This window comes from Hemiscyllium ocellatum, chromosome 32 (genome assembly GCF_020745735.1).
Source record: "Hemiscyllium ocellatum isolate sHemOce1 chromosome 32, sHemOce1.pat.X.cur, whole genome shotgun sequence".
Taxonomy (NCBI): domain Eukaryota; kingdom Metazoa; phylum Chordata; class Chondrichthyes; order Orectolobiformes; family Hemiscylliidae; genus Hemiscyllium; species Hemiscyllium ocellatum.
Genome location: NC_083432.1, coordinates 18,437,294 through 18,455,232, shown reverse-complemented (window position 1 = coordinate 18,455,232; position 17,939 = coordinate 18,437,294). Strand labels below are relative to the sequence as shown.

General features: G+C 42.4%; 1 protein-coding gene across 1 annotated transcript in view; it reads left to right on the top strand.

Moving 5' to 3' along the window:
* Positions 1 to 17,939, top strand: part of LOC132830713 (integrin alpha-8-like) — a 158,805-nt gene that overhangs the window by 37,209 nt on the left and 103,657 nt on the right. Inside the window, exons 4-6 of the mRNA XM_060848536.1 lie at positions 4,128 to 4,302; positions 7,790 to 7,839; positions 11,422 to 11,467. Of these exons, the coding sequence (XP_060704519.1) occupies positions 4,128 to 4,302; positions 7,790 to 7,839; positions 11,422 to 11,467 (271 nt within the window). The remainder of the gene's footprint in view (positions 1 to 4,127; positions 4,303 to 7,789; positions 7,840 to 11,421; positions 11,468 to 17,939) is intronic.

Genomic DNA, 17,939 nt, shown 5'->3' with positions numbered 1-17,939 from the left:
GAAATTGAGACTAATTAATGTCTGACCAAGGAGCACTGATGGAATACTGGTAGAGACAGTATGTCAATGGGAGTCTTTTACACAATACAATACAACGCAGCTCTTCAGCCCACCAAGCCTGTGCCAATTCCTAGTCCTTATTTAGACCCACTACTTATTGCCCATGTGCAGTTTCTATCCCTCTTTCCCTTCCCCCACCTGAAGATACTCCTTAATCATTGGTAACATGCCTACTTTCACCACATCCACTGGCAGTGCATTCCAGGCATCCATCACTCTTGATGTGAAAACTTTTCCCTGCTCATTTGCTCAAAACTTTCCCCTCTCACCTTGAATCTTTACTCTCCTGATGTTGACCTTGCCACTCTGGGAAAAAGCCTCTGACTATCTACCCCATCTATGTCTCTCATAATTTTGTAAACCTCTTTCAGGTTGCCCCTCGACCTCCGTCTTTCCAGTGAAAACAATCCAAGCTTATCCAACCTCTCCTCATACCTAAACCCCTCCAGACCAGGCAATGTCCAAGTAAAGCTTCTCTGTACCCTCTCCAAAGCATCCTTGTCTTTCTGGAAGTGTAGTGAACAGAACTGTGCACAATATTCCATCATCCCACATAATTAACTGTTCTTCCTGCCTACAGACAATAGAAGCCATAGTCTTCCATACTGTGCGCCAGCAAGTTATTTGTTGCAGGGTATGGGGAAGCACTACAGTTGAGCCTATCTTGATATTTAGACATTAGTACTTCCCAGCAAAAATTGCACACAAGCCACTTAGAACAGGAGTCCTGATATCTGGGCCATGCCCCCAGCCTGTTAAGTCAGTTTTAGCTGAAATCATAGGTAAGGTCAGTGTAATAAAAATATTTTAGAGGTCAGAAATACAAGGTCAGCAATAATTCCTCAGACAGTGAGAAGTAGTCATTAGCACTGCTGCCTCACAGCACCAGGGACCCAGGTTCGATTCCAACCTCGGGCAACTGTCTGTGTGGAATTCGCACGTTCTCCCAGTGTCTGTGTGGGTTTCCTCCGGGTGCTCTGGTTTCCTCCCACACTCCAAAGATGTGTAGGTGAGGTGAATTGGCCATTCTAAATTTCCCATAGTGTTTGGTGCATTCGTCAGAGGGAAATGGGTCTGGGTGGGTTACTCTTTGGAGGGTCAGTGTGGACTTGTTGGGCCGAAGGGCCTGTTTCCACACTGTAGGGAATCTAATCTAATCTAATCTAGAGGTATAATGGTAATATCACTGGACTAGTAGCATCTTGGGGGTAGTGTTATAGAACAGACAGACTTAGGGGTTCATGTACCTAATTCTGTGAAATTTGTATCACATATAGACAGGGAGGTTAAGAAAGTGCTTAACACACTTGTCTTTATTACTCAGACCTTTGACTATAGGAGTTGGGATATAATATTGAGGTTGCACAGGATGTTGATGAGGCTTCTTCTGGTGTATTGTGTCCAGTTCTGGTTGCCCCATTATAGGAAGGATATTATTAAATTGGAGTGGGTCCAGAAGAAAATTACCAGGATGTTGCCAGGAATGGAGGGATTGAGTCTTAAGGAGAGGCAGAATAGATTGGGACTTTTTTCAGTGGAGCATAGAAGGGTGAGCGGTGATATTATAAAAGTTTCTAAAGTCATGAAGGGATTAGATAAGGTGAATGGCAAGTGTCTTTTCCCTAGGGTGGGGGATTTCTAGGAGGGGAAGATTTAAAAAAGACATGAAGGGTACTATCTAACACAAAGAGTGAAGTTTGTGTCGTATATAGACAGAGTGGTTAAGAAAGTGCTGAGCATGCTTGTCTTCATTACTCAGACTTTTGAGTAAAGGAGTTGGGATATCATGTTGAAGTTATACAGAATGTCACAATGTCTCTATGGATAGCACTGTTGCCTCACATCGCCAGGGACCTGGGTTCGATTCCAGCCTGAGATGACTGTCTGTGTGTGTGTAATTTATACATTCTTCCCTGTGTCTGCGTGGGTTTCCTCCCTCTATCTAAAGATGTGTAGGTTAGGTGAATTGGCCATGCTAAATTGCCCATAATGTTTGGGGATCTATAGGTTGGGTGCATTGGTGGGAGGATGGGTCCCTCTTTGGGCCCAAGGGCCTGTTTCCACATTGTATAGATGCTATGTGAGGTTTGTGTGAGGAATGAACTTTCAGAGGGAGTAGTGGGGTAGAGTTCAAATTTTAAAAGACATTTGGATAAGAACATGAATAAGAAACTCTTGGAGGGATGTAGGCCAAGTACAGGCAGGTGGGAATATCGTAGTTTGGATTGTAGCTGGCATGGACTGATTGGACCAGTGGGTCTGTTTCTATACTGTATGACTCTATGACTCTAGTTATTCAAAGGCCTTGGTTAATGCTTTGTGGATGCATATTCAAATGGTGGAATTTACACTCAATCAGTAAAACAGGAACTGTAAAGTTAGTCTCAGTAATGGTGACCTTGAAACTACCATGAATCATTTTGGTTGAAGTTTGTTCTTTCGGGAAGAAAGTCTGCTGTCCATCCCTGGTCTGGTGTATTTGTGAATCCAGACCAACAGCAATTGTAGAATAAAGGGAATTATACTTGTACTCTAAGCATAACCACTGAGCATGTGCAAAAAGAATTGTGTCATAGTGAAGTCAGATTACATGGTTCTGGAGCCTGGCTGTCTAGTGAAATGAACCAGGCCAGACACTCTCAAATCATTTCAAGAAAATAGCCCAGACCCTAACTTTGTTAGTTGTTTTAAGCAGGTGAACAATGGAAATTCCAGGAAAGATGCAGCAGGTCAATTTGCTTAAGACCATAAGACCATAAGACATTGGAGTGGAAGTAAGGCCATTTGGCCCATCGAGTCCACTCCGCCATTCAATCATGGCTGATGGGCATTTTAACTCCACTTACCCGCATTCTCCCTGTAGCCCTTAATTAGTTTTAAACAAAACAGAATCTATTTACAGTATTACCAAATGAAACACAAATAAAAGAGAACAGAATACCAAATAATTTAACCTATCCAAAAACCCAACAGATCATCCCAACTTAATAATGGTGTTCCCCATACTTGCAACAATCCCTAAAAACACTTCTTGGCTCTAAAGATAAAATCAAGTCCAGGGTCTTACAGGAGAGAAGCCAGAGAGACAGGAGGATCAGCCTGGACCTGCTTCTTGGGAGACCAGCAGCTTTTCAACTCCTGTGCTAAAACAAAACCCAACCAGACAAAAGCTGAGCTGGGAGAACTAACCACTCCACTTTCATTATACAAGTTTTTTAAATTTAAAATACCTTTGTCTACTAGACCATGAAAGTGTCCAAAAGCTTATATTTGAGAGAGTGCAAGATATTAACTGTAATAAGAACCTGAAGGAACATTTTTTAACCATAGATTTTGGAATTTCATACACTTTTCATTCATTCACATCACGAGATGGGCACGGGGATGTTTTTGTTAACCATTTGCAACTTCCTTACTTCAAAATAGGGGTGTTTGCGCTTCCTTTGTGTCTTTATTTGCTTATGGGGGAGGTCGACTAAGCCACTCTGTTCAGAAGGTTGGTTGTACTGACTAACCAATGGGATCTGGCTTGTGGAGATGAAAACCAATCAGGGTTCCAGTTCCTATCCATTGGCCAAAGAACGAAAGCTTGAATGATACCCCTGTCACTACAGTCAATATTTACAATGTCAAAATCTTGGACTTCCTCCAAACCAATGCTATGCAAGAACAGCAATGGTTGTGAGGTAAGGCCCTCCATGGCAGATGGCAACAGTGAGTAAAACTGGCCCTTAGCAGCATTTCTCACAGTCACGAGGAATCATTGAGCTTCCTTTATAACAGGACTATGGGTCTGCATACACCACATGGACTGCAGCAGTTCATGAAAGTAATTCACCTCCACCCTCACAAAGTCAATGAGAGATGGATTACAATCTCTAACCAGCGATGTCTACATCCAGGGAGCAAATAAAGAAACAGTGTATATGGGTCTTTGGTAATCAGAGAGTTTTCTTACTCCTTCAGGAAGAAATGTTTTAGGAAGAAATGTTGTTTAAAACAAAAATCTATTAAAGCAATCATTGCTGATGTGTTGACAATACTAACTATCTGTGTTCAATCTGCAGGCCTGTGCTCCCCTGTACCACTGGAAATATTCACGGACCATCAACTCCAAGGTCGAGACTGGTGGAGTGACGCCAGTGGGCACGTGTCTAATAGCAGTTCAAAACTTCAGGAGCTACGCAGAATATTCACCCTGTCGTTCCGATATTTTGCAATGGCAGTTTAATATATCAAACAGTAAGAGAATGTCCTGCATAAAATGATGAGATTTTTAAAAATGTCAAAATTCCTGAACTCTTAAAGTTTGTGAGGACTCAGTGATTGAATTAGACTGTTCCCCAGCAGCACAGAATGGCTTCACAGGTTAATTTTTCATCACACCAGATCTTTTTGATAAAGTTCATACGATGATGCTTGAAACTCTTCTGGGATTTTGTTTCATGGTCTCCCTGTTGCTTTTGGTTAGCTTGAAATTAAATCTCCTGCCATGCTTTTACATGTCAAATTTAATACACGTGTAGCAAGAAAAAAGGGAGAGAAAATGGTCTTTTCAGAAGGAGTCAGGAGATAAATCAAGAAAATCAAACACTGGGTTGAATAACAATTTGAGCTCGGGAATCTGACACTCAGTTCACTTCCAGGCTGTGACCCTGTGCCACATCTGCATCACTGCACATTGCTGTTTTAATCCTCAGATTCCTCAGTCAGCCAGAATTTATCTTGGCACTGAATTACTGTACTGGTGTCAGAGTCATACAACACGGAAACAGGCCCTTCAGTCCACTCGTCTATGCCAAGCATAATCCCAAATTGAACTAGTCCCACTTTCCTGCTCCCACCCATACACTAAACCTTTCTTATTCAGGTACCTGTCCAAATGTCTTTTAAATGTTGTAACTGTACCTGCAGTTCATTCCACATACGCACCACCCTCTGTTCAGAAAAAGTTGACCTTCAGGTCCCTTTTAAATCTTTCTCCTGTCATCTTAAACTTATGCTCTATCGTTTTGGACTCCTTTAACTGAGGGAAAAGACCTTGACTATTCACTTTATCTATGCACCTCATAATTTTATAAACCTCTATAAAGTCACCCCGCAGCCTCTGACGCTCCAGGGAAAGAAAGTCCCAGTCTAGGCAGCCTCTCCATTCCCAGCAATATCCTTGTAAATCTTTCCTGCATCCTTTCCGATTGGGTTGTACGCAGTACTTCAAAAGTGGCCTCACTAATGTCCTGTGCAGCTGCAATATGACATCTCAACACCTTCACTCAATGTACTGACCAGTTAGCAGAGGCAGGTACTGGCTCTGAAGGCAGTGCTCAAAGACAGAAGGCAGCTAAGGCTGGGTATACACAAGAGAACATAGGTAACTACGTGTTTGACCAGCTCTGTTGAAGCAGTTGACAATTAAAGCTATTGGATGAACACCTTAACTTTCATTGCTTGTATATTTTTTTCAGCATTTTAATTCATCTGCACCATCACATTTGGCTCCCTCCATTTCCCTAATAGATGTGCAAATGCAAGCTCCAGGCTGTTCACTCTTCAATCTCACTATTTTGAAAGTCTCCTTTTGGCCTTCTCTAGGTCATCAACAAGCTCTTCACCAGGTTAATAGCACCTTAGTCAGCAAGAAGCAGGATGTCAGCTCTCCCATTGCCCTGGTCTTGCAGTAGCAGAGAGTTAATCTCTACTTGGGGAGGTATGTTTTGATCAGGGATAGTTGGTTGGAGACAGATCATGCCAATGAAATTTGATTACATTTTTCAAGGAGGTGATCAGGTAGAAAGTACAGTTGGACACGTTTATACGGATTTCAGCAAGGCCTTGACAAGGTCCCAAGTGGCAGACTGATAAAGAAGGCAGAAGGAAATGGAATCCGGAGTAACCTGGAAGATCCTAATTTGGTTTAGGAGACAGTGGGTGGTTGTTGAAGGCTGTTTGTCTGACTAGAGGCTGGTACTTTATACAGTGGTGGATTAGTGCTGGGTCCCTTATTATTCATGATGTGTATATAAATGATATAGAATTGAATGTGGGAGGCATGAAAAGTAAGCTTGCGGGTGACATGAAAATTGGCTGGATGGAAGGTCTTAGTTTGTAGGAGGCTTTGGGCAGGTTTGTCAGATGGACAGATCAGTGGCAGATGACGTTTAACGCTGAAAATGTGAGGCGATGCACTTTGGAAGGAGAAACAAGACAAGGGAGTACTCAATACATTGCAGTACACTAGGAAGCTCTTTGGGTGCTTATCTACAGATCCCTGAATGCAGCTGGACATGTTAATAGAGTGTTTAAAAAGACTATGGGACACTTGCCTTTATCTGTCATGGCATAGATTATCAGAGCAGGGTGGTTATGTACAAGATTTTTGTGAGGTTAGAGTACTATGTTCAGTTCTGGTCACCACACTATAAGAAAGATGTAATTCCACTGAAGGGGAAGCAAAGAAATTTAACCAGAATATTCTTGGATTGGAGTATTTTAGCTACTGAATCTGGAATGCACTATCTTGCATGGGGAGGCGACAGCCCAGTGGTATCATTGCTGGACTGTTAATGTAGAGACTCAGATAATGTTTTGGGGATCTGAGTTCAAATCCTGTCACAGCAGATGGTGGAATTTGAATTCAATAAAAAAAGTCTAAGGTTCTATTTTTGACCACGAAGCCGCTGTCGATTGTCAGAAAAACCCCTCTGGTTCATTAATATCCTTTAGGAAAGGAAACTGCCATCCCTATCTGTGACTCCTGATGAGGTGACTCTTAACATCCCGCTGGGCAATTAGGGATGGGCAATAAATACTGCCAAACCAATGCCTTCTTCATCAGTGAATGGATCTTTTTAAAATGTGAAAATCTCACAACCTTTAAGTATGTGGATGAGTTCTTGAAATGTCATAACAGTCAAGGCTATGGGTCAATGGGGGTTAGTTGGTGCAGATAGGTTATTGCAGATGGGCCAAAGGGCCACTCTGTGGGCTATGACTCTACGAGCAGGGCATTTTAGAGGTATCGATAGACTGACACATTATCCATGAACACCATTTTCAAAGCTGGACATACTGCCCTCACTGGCAATTGAAAATCTAGCTCATAGAGTGGAAAGGGATTTAATGAAAGCAATGGGCCTTGTGATCAGAAAGAAACCAGCTAAATGAGTATGAAATATGTGCCAAGAAATTTAAATTAAACTAACAGTCAGATTTGGACAATAGCAATTGTACAAAATTCAGAGGTAATAGAGTGAGAAATTAAGGGGAAAAGGAGGGTCAGTTTGTAAGTGAGGTGACAGAGGCCTACATTAAGACGTAAGCAATGGAGCCTAAAGCTGCAAAGTCTTGAGTTTGTTTAAAAGTAAAATGTTGGTCTCCTGGCGTTGGGAAATAAAAGTGAAGATTACACAGTCAGATAATTAGAGATGGTTTGTTTTTTGACAGAGTCACAACTGATTTCTTGTTATATTTTGTGTTAAAATGGAACAACTGGAAATGTGTGTACGTCTCACTCTGCAGTTCCCAAAATTCACTGTCACCATGGTCATGATTTGCCTCTGCATGCTTTGTTTGAATCTTTCAGCTCAGACATTTCTGGGGAATAGGAAAGAGACAGGAATTATCTAAAATGCAACCCAAGCAGCAAACACAACAGCTTTGTGTGTGTGTGTGTGTGTGTGTGAAACTGTAGCCTGTGAGGTAAATGATTAATGACAGTGTTATTTCTCAGTCGCAGATAAGCGTTTTTGTGAGGCCGGCTGGAGCAGTGTAATCACGGAGGTAATACTTTAACATTGTGTGTTTCTGATCTTCATTCCCATTGTTGCAATAACTTTGATTTTGCAAATTTGACGCTGGTAAGTTTGAAACTGGCCCTGAGCTGCATTAGTACACAAATATTTAATATGTTCACAAGTTTGTCTTCTACTATTTGCACAGAGACACAAATACATAAATTAAATGTTCCAAAGACTTCATTAAACATTAGATAAATACATTTGATATGGGTGTGTTGAAGGCTCAGAGAATATGCATGTTCGTATCACTCATTCTCTTTTAGTCTATGGTAAGGGGAAATGAAAGCCTCAGTCATTTTTTGTCTGTGCCTCCACCTTGCAGTTAACTGTGACACCCTTACTCTTTAGCGATAATGAAGTGGTTCAGGGTAATTCACCATTTGATTATATCGCAAGACCCAACTTCTGGGGATATTTTCCAATCAAGATGTGCATTGATGTTATTACATACTTCTGAAAATGGGTCTCCTGGCTCAGAAGTAGGGGCACTGCCACAACACCACACACGCTCAAAACTACTCATCTGCATGTGTACCCTACTGGTGGAGGTGACTGGGATTGATTTTATGCACTATCCTCCATATAGACCTGCTTTTACTGAGAATTTTACTGTAGACTTGGTCAACATTCTGCTTGCTGTATTTAGAGACTCTTGACAATAATGTGCAGAAATAGAAGTAAATGTGTTGCTGGAAAAGCGCAGAAGGTCAGACAGCATCCAAGGAGCAGGAGAATCAACGTTTCGGGCATGAGCCCTTCTTCAGGAACGTCGATTCTCCTGCTCCTTGGATGTTGCCTGACCTGCTGTGCTTTTCCAGTGCCACATTTTCCAGCACCACATTTTCAGCTCTGATCTCCAGCATCTGCAGTCCTCACTTTCTCCTAGAAACAGAAGTAGTCCATTCAGCCTATCAATTCTGCTCTGACTTTCAATGAGATCATGGCTGTTCTGATAATCCTCAACTCCACTTTTCTGCCTTCTCATATAACCATTGATTTTCTTACTGATTAAAAATCCAACTATCTCAGCCTTGAATATACTTTATGACCCAGCCTCAACAGCCCTTTTGGGTAAATAATTCCAGATTCACTACACTTTGAGAGCAGAAATTCCACTTAGATTAGATTAGACTTACAGTGTGGAAACAGGCCCTTCGGCCCAACAAGTCCACACCGACCCGCCGAAGCGCAACCCACCCATACCCCTACATTTACCCCTTACCTAACACTATGGGCAATTTAGCATGGCCAATTCACCTGACCCGCACATCTTTGTGACTGTGGGAGGAAACCGGAGCACCCGGAGGAAACCCACGCAGACACGGGGAGAACGTGCAAACTCCACACAGTCAGTCACCTGAGTCGGGAATTGAACCTGGGTCTACAGGCGCTGTGAGGAGCAGTGCTAACCACTGTGCCACCGTGCCGCCCCAAAGTCTGTACAATGCCTTACTCTGAAATTATGAAGCTAGATTCTCCCACAAGGAGGGAATATACTTGCCTGTTAACTGCTTAATAATCTTACATGTTTCACTAAGGTCTCCTCTCATTATTCTAAATTCTAACCTGATGAAGAGATTATGCTCAAAATGTCGACTCTCCTGCTCCTCAGATGTTGCCTGACTGGCTGTGCTTTTCCAGCACCACACTTTTTGACACTAAGTTCTAGCCTATTCAACCTATCCTCATAAGAAAATCCCTCCCTATTTGGAATCAACCAAGTGAACCTTATCTGTTTTGCAACCAATGTCAGTATGTTTTCCCTTAGATTAAAATGTGGGTGCTGGACAAAGGAAACATTTCAGGCCCCATAGGTAGAGGTACCCCACAGAGATCTAAGGTGAGGCAGAGTACAATAAAACAATGTAAAAATCTCAACTGGATAAGCAAAAATAAACAAGGTGCCGCAAGACATCATGGCTGAATCTGAAATGATTAAGAGTCAGTCAGGAGGCTGGGAGAACACATCAAGCCAAGCAGCATCAGGAGGTGGGGAAGTCAATGTTTCAAGTATAACTCTTCTTCAGGACTGGGGGAGAGGGGGTTAGGTTGGCTGGGGGGGAGTTGCAGGTAAAGGGGGCAGGGTGGTGAAGTGGGGATAGGTGAAGACAGGTAGAACCATACAGTCATACAGCATGGAAATGGACCCTAGGTCCGACCAGCCCATGCCAATCATAATCCCAACTAAACATAGCACTTGGTCCATTTCCTTCCAAACATTTCTTATTTGTGTATTTATTTCTTATTTGTGTATTTATCCAAATGTCTTATCAAAGTTGTAACTGTACCTGCATCCACACTTCCTCTGCAAGTTCATCCCACACACAAACCACCCTCTCATGTCTTTTTTAAATCTTTCCCCTCTTGCCTGAAAAAAAATGTCCGCTGTCTTGAAATTCATCAGCCTAGGGGAAAGACACCTTATCTGTACCCCTCATGATTTTATAAACTCCTCAAACTAATTCTTCAAATTATTTCTGTGGGCAAATAAAACTAAAACAGAATCATGCAGTGGGATGTTTAATGAAGCAGGGTTGAGATATCAAATTAACAGGATTTGCATGCAGAACGTCTCATTCTCCTGCCTGAGGAATATAGTTTCTATCTTACATTGTGGTTGTAGCTTTTTCTCAGAGATTGCAAGGAGGAGGAATCATCTAATGATCACAATGAAGTTAAAGTCCATAAATTATTGGGTTTACAGACTTAATAGAAGAGGTTCACTCTTTGCAAAGAAAATTGAAGTAATTGTAGCTTCATATTTGAGGGAAACCAAACAAGAGCCAGAGTTTTTTAACTTTCATCTACGGTGCCTTTCATGTCGAATAGCTTTGTGTGTGTGATGAATAAACAGTTGGCCACTAGGGGGTGACAGCAAACTTAGGACACAGGAGAAAATTAGACAGCGAGAACATAATGTTAATAATCCATATAAATAGTTGCTTCAGGGTACTATTACTGTAAAATTCTGCATTGACAAGGCAAGGAAAAAGGACTTACTTAATGCCCCTATTTTTGCAGTCATTTAGGTCAATAGGTTAATACCTCGAGTGATGCAGCTGAGCAGTAAAACCTAAATACTCAGGCTTCCCTGCACAGCTTCATCAAAACTCTCTGCGAAGCAGGGCTTCTTGAAGGTACAACATTGCAGCCAATAAAACATCCCAGAATCCAAGCCTGCCTTGACATTGAAACCAACATGAGCCTTAGTCCAGCCTCTCCTGACATTGCACAGCAGCAACAAGATGTGGATGGCTAGATCGTTCTTAAACTGGGATCGCTGCTTTTCTCCTGATTTGGCTGCACTTGTCATCTTTGTCCTGCTACAATATGCAGCATGGCCCGAAAGATCAGGAAAGTGTACCGCTCTGCGTTTCAGAGGAAGCTAAGACAATCCTATAAGTGGTAAAACTATTTTACATACCTTTTTTGGAGAATACATCAACAAGGGCCAAAATAGCAGAATTTTAGATCCTCAATTATCACCAGGTAGCAGTTATTCTGTGCTCTACACACATAAGGCAATAGCCAATGTCTTGTAAGAGTTTAATCCTTTGTGTTTTAGGCAGGAGACATACTACTTGGTGCACCTGGCAGCTACTTCTGGCAAGGTAAGGAACTCTAATATTAAAGGGCTGCGCGTTAAATTGTATTGTTATTTTAACCAAAATCTTACCTCTTTTCTTGGAATAAAACTTGTGAAACCCCCTGAATAGTGTTATAGTAGGGGTTGGGGGTAGTTTCAGGTTCTCACCCATCCCTGTGAAAAGAATGCTGCCCTGAATGAGCTCTTAGATTTATGAAGGACCTACCCATATGCAACGCTACTAGCATTGGATTCCTCCCAAATTTTAAACTTTTTCTCTAAATTTATTCAATCAAACACTTTGATTTTTTTTATATCTTATCACATAAACTCTCCCTGTTGTCCAGAATACAGTCTGATCAGCGATTCTGTTGCATTGTTTTCTGGCATCATCCTGTATTTGTTTTATGTTGTGGAATTGTTCAGCTGTAGGAAAAACATGCTCATAATTAAACAATTTTTTTTAAATTTCAAAAGTATACTTTATTTATAAAAATATTTATGCATACACAGTCACTAAAGCGGTTCGGTTCCATATAGTAACGTTTGAAGAAAAACAAATGAACATTGCAACTAGACTCTATGCAACAAAACAAACTCAAGGCATCTTTTACTTGTACAGGATTATATTTACATATATCTGAGGCATCAAGGGAGGGGGGTCCAATAACTGAACTAACCCCCATTTACCTTTAGCAGAAAGACATCTGACAGTGGTCTTTCCTCACTGTGCCCTGGTGGCAGCTGCCCCAAGCTTCAGTGTGTCCCTCAGCACGTAGCCCTGGACCTTGGAATGTGCCAGCCTGCAACACTCGGTCAGAGTCAACTCTTCGCTCTGGAAGACCAAAAGGTTTTGGGCAGACCAAAAGCATCTTTCACCAACTTGATGGTCCTCCAGGCACAGTTGATGTTTGTCTGGGTGTGCATGCTGGGAAACAGACCATAGAGCACAGAGTCTTGTGTCACAGAGTGCTTGGGACAAACTGTGACAAAAACCATTGCATCTGTCTCCAGACATCCTTTGCAAAGGCATATTCCAGCAGGAGATATGTGACAGCTTCATCCCCCACTGCAGCCACTTCGAGGGCAGCATAGAGTGGCACAGAGAGTCTGGGCATAAACGAAGGATCTCACCAGTAGTACCCTTCTCACCACCAGCCAAACGATGTATTGGTGCTTGTTGGAAAGTTCTGGTGATGAGGCATTCTACCAAATGACTTTGACTGCCTGCCTGACTTTGATCCACACACTCCTTTTCCTGCAGGGTCTCGAGGACACCATGTGCTGATCACTTCCTGATGGACTTGTGGTCAAAGGTGTTTTTCTTTGCAAATTGCTCCATGAAGGACAGGTGGTACAGAATGGTCCAACTACTTAGAGCGAGGCCAGTCCCATCCTTGGCAATACTGAGGACTGGTGTAACCTCAGTACATAGTGACACTTGCCATTTATTTACAAAAGGTCTACTGTCAGCTGTAATGTCATGATATTGCCATGCAGAATCATGTTATGCTTTGAGTCTATCACCTATTCAAGGCTCCTACTGCAAAGATTAGTTCATACTATAACATTGGTGACTGCTATACTTAGGGAAATCTGTCTGACGTGTGGCCAGACATGAGATCGTAAAGGACCATCTGCTAGGCTACAACCTGTGATAAAAATATATATTCTTAAACATTGGAATAGGAGGAGCAGGAGTACTTTTTGATATCCTGGGGACATGACAGGATGTTATGCAATGCAGATTCTTTCTTTCCTTAATAGTCCTATAATTTATTTCTTGCTGATCTGTGTTTCATATAATAGATTATGTTTAATTGTAAAACCCAAAATGTTGATTGCCTTCGAAGCTCTGAGTTTTAGGTTTATTTACTTTAAGCTCAATTCTCATTCAGCCTGGTTCTCTCTGTAATGATCCATAATCAGTGTTTATTATTAAACACTGATTATGTGACAGTCAAATAGAAAGAGATTCCTGTGCAATGCTGTTAATTTATGAACGCATTCACCTTTGTTTTACATTTCTAATCCACAAAACCCATCACTTATATTTAAGACAGTCAACATGTCGAGAACATTTCTTAATTGCTGCTCATTAACATAATGTGATACAGTATGAGCAGTCGTGCCTAATTTAAATACATTGCCCTTGTAGCGGTACACTTGCGCTTTTGTTTTTCTAGTTTATCTTAACTGTGGAAAATTAATGATTAAGTATGGCTTCACTCTCTCAGCCAAAACAGGAATTACTTGCATCTGCAAAGCTTCTATTGGTGTGCCATAGGGATTGAGAAAAAAAACACTTAATGGAGCTAAGTGTGAGATGAGAAAGATGACCAAAATGCCTGGCTAAAAGAGATGGCATCTAATGAGGTTTTGGAAAAGGACAAAGTAGCTGAAAATCAAGTATTTTTAGTGGTGTAAGTTGAAATGACTAGAACACTTGTATGTGTACATAGAACACTAAAAAAGGTTCCTATACAGTCACCACAGGAGGAGAAATAATGGATACAGTTCTGGAGATAGGAATGTAGGAACAGGAATAGGCATTCAGCCCCTTGAGCCTGTTCTGCGATTCAGTAAGATCATGGCTGATCCCTGGCCCAATTCCATCTCTCTGCATTTGGCCCATGTCACTTAATACCTTCGCTTATCAAAATGTTATCTATGTCAGATTTAAAATTAACAACTGATACAGCATTCACTGCCATTTGTGGAAGAGAGTTTCAAATATCTACCACCATTTGTCTGTAAAATCATGGTGGGTGGGGGGAGGGGTTGGGGGGTGCATGGATAGAGTAAATAGACAAGGATTTTTCCCTGCGGTGGGGGAGTCCAGAACTACAGGGGCATAGGTTTAGGGTGAGAAAGGGACCTAAGGGGGAGCAACCTTTTCAAGTAAAGGTTGGTACGTGTATGGAATGAGCTGCCAGAGGAAGTGGTGGAGGCTAGTACAATACAAAAGGTATTTGGAGGTGTGCAAGAAAAGCAGGGGTTTAGAGGGATTTGGGCTAAGTGCTGGCAAATGAGATTAAATTAATTTAAGATGTCTGATCAGCATGGACAAGTTGGACCAAAGGGTCTATTTCCGTGCTGTATATCTCTATGTGCCCTAGCATCCCTTCTGAATGGTCTGGTCCCTAGTTCTAGATTTCCCAAACAGTGGTATTACGTTTTCGTCATCGACACTATCTTTTTTTGTTAATATCATAGAGTCATAGAACCCCAACAGAGCAGAAAGATGGCGTTCAGCCCATCAAACCCTGCACTGTCCCTCTGAAGATCATTCCACCCAGATCCAGCCTCCCATCCTGTCCCCATAATTCCGCATTTACCATGGCTAATCTACCTAGCCTGCACATCCCTGGACACTGCGAGACAAATTTAATATGGCCAATCCACCTAACCTGCACATTTTCGGACTGTAGGAGGAAACCCATGTAGACACAGGGAGAATGTGCGAACCCCACACAACAATCACCCAAGGCTGGTAGTGCTAACCATTCAACAGTGCTCAAAAGCTTGTGATTTCAATTAAATCTGTTGGACCACAACCTGGTATCATATGACTTCTGGCATCCTTTTTTTAAAAGTGCTGTTGTTTTAATCGCTTTTTTTCCAAAGTTCCAAATCAATGCAACAGCTTATAAAATGGTAGTTGCTGCTCCAGAACTTTGAGGAGATCAGCTCCAACACTGAAAATCCCTCAAAAAGGGAGCATCTCTTACAGCCACAATTTTTTCTCCATTCTTCATTTTGGATTACCCAGAAAGAGATCTTGGAGTATAGCTTCTTGGCTTCTTGAAAGTGGAGTCGCAGGTGGACAGGATAGTGAAGAAGGCGTTTGGTACTCTTGCCATTATTGGTCAGTGCATTGAGTATAGGAGTTGGAAGGTCATATTGTGGCTGTATAGGACATTGGTTAGGCCACTTTTGGAATATTGTGTGCAATTCTGGTCTCCCTACTATAGGAAGGATGTTGTGAAACTTGATAGGGTTCAGAAAAGATTTACAAGGATGTCACAAGAGTTGGATAGATTGAGATATTGGGAGAGGCTGAATAGGCTGGGCTATTTTCCCTGGAGTGTCAGAGGCTGTGGGATGATAAGGTGGCTCAGTGGTTAGCACTGCTGCCTCACAGCGCCAGGAACCCAGGTCCGATTCCAGCCTCGAGCGACTGGCATGTGGAGTTTGCACATTCTCCCCGTGTGTGTGTGTGTGTGTGTGTGAGTTTCCTCTGGGTGCTCCGGTTTCCTCCTACATTTCCAAAGATGTGCAGTTTAGGTGAATTGGCCAAGCTAAATTACCCATAGTGTGTGGGTTAGGTGCATTAGTCAGGGGTAAATGGAGGCCTAATAGTGTAGAGGAATGGCTCTGGGTGGGTTACTCTTTGGAGGGTCAGTGTAGACTAGTTTGACCAAGTAACCTGTTTACACACAGTAGGGATTCTATGATCTATATATGACCTTATAGATATTTATAAAATCATGGGGAGCAGAGATAGGGTGAAGAGCCAAAGTCTTTTACCCAGGGTACTGGACTCCAAAACTAGACAGTATAGGTTTAATGCTGTATAGTTCTTTGTTCTTTGTTCCATAGTGGTCACAGTGAGGCATTAACCACTCTAGAGATTAAATTGGTCTTATTTCACATTTGCAAAATCTTATAGAATAATGGGGCATACTATTTCCATCAGAGTCATGATAAATGTCACACAGGCAGGCAGTATTAAAGTTCAGCAGACAGCAATGTGATTTGTTATGGTTGAGAGATTCCTGGGATCTGCTGATGCTTCTCCTTTACCAGAGATCTGATTTGTGCTGTATCTTCAGCAGTGACATAGACAGGATAAGAGCCGCGCTTGAGACATCCCTGGCCTGTTGGTTTACGTTGAGAGGACTTTGTCTTTCATAATATGTTGGAAGTTCTGCTACATTCACTTCCATCACAGGCTGGGAGAGCATAGTGTGAAATCATATGTGTATCTGGATAAGCCTGATTCTGCTTTGCCCCTCATTACTCTCCACTCATGCACAAACTTGAAGCTTGTTCCCAGTATGGCTGCTGCAGTTTTAAACTTTACAAGTGCTATTGTGGTTTGAGATACATCCCACAGAAAAAGCATTGAAGCACAATTAGAGTCTCAGTCATGTGCTGGATCCAAGATGGCGGCAATCTAGGAGGATCTCATTGCAGAGCTCTACATTGCAGCACAAGCAGGACGAACTTCCAACCTGCCAAACCCGGACCATGGATTCTCAGGAAACTGTGAAAAATTAACTTACCTGTGTTTTTGCCGTCCAGAGATGCCGAAGAAGGGAGGAGGAGCGTCTGAGGCTGGGCCCGCGGCCTAGTCTGCAGGATCCTCGGACTCGATTACTTTCGAGGCCCTGGTGAACGAGCTCATGAAATATCGCGAGATGTTGGGTAAGCAGATGAAGGAGAAGCTGGCCCCGATCTCTATCATGCTGCAGAAGCATGAACAGCAGCTGGGAGACCTGGAAAAAAGGACGGATGAGGTTGAAAACAGAGTCCCACTGGTGGAAACTGATACCAGTTCCTCCAAGGACAGAATCCAAGCCCTGAAGGCACATGTCCATAGTTTACGTGACCAAGTGGATGATCTTGAGAACAGGGGCAGGAGAAAAAATATTCGGATCGCCAGTCTGTTGGAGGGTAAGGAAAGTGAGCGGCAGGTGGAATTTATTGAGGACTGGTTGCCAAAATTCCTTAACTTGGAGGCTGGAATGAAAGGCTTGAAGATTGAGAGGGCTCACTGGGTCACGGCACAGAGGTCAGGTCTAGGTGAACATCCTCATCCTCTCCTGGTGCGGTTTCATCACTATTGGGATAAGGAAAGAATTGTGGAAGCTTCCAGAATCAAGGGGAAGGATCTGAAGGCCCTAATTTACGAGGGCTCTAAGATCATGTTCTTCCAGGACTTTTCAGTGGCGGTGATCCAGAAAAAAAATCCTATGATGGTGTCAAGAGAAGACTGAGGGAGCTCGGGATCCAGTACTCTCTGAGGTATCTGGCAGTGCTACGGTACACCTAACATGGATCCGTACATCTCTTTAACACATTGGAGAAGGCAAGAGACGTTTGGACAAATTACATTAATCTGAACAATTTAGTATGTATGAACAATAGCATGGTTTGGGTATGACATTTTTTTAAGAAACAAAGGAAGTCCGGTTGGAGCTTTCTTTTCCTTTTTTTATTGGTAATAATTTGGCTTAAACTACGTTTGGCGGTAATGAGGCATGTACTTTCAATTTCTAAGTTAAGTTATGCCAAAGGATGGGTGGGGTATTCACCCCTTTTTCTCTTCCATGGTGGATTTACTTTCTTTTCTGCTTGTGTTTGCAGTGTGGCTCTAGCTAGTAGGAGGCAAATTGGCTGGGATGGCTAGATGCCTACTTATAGGCAGTTTGGGATGGGTAGTTGCCCACTTTGGGCAGGGAGTGAGTTCCCCTATTCAGCGCCATTGGCGT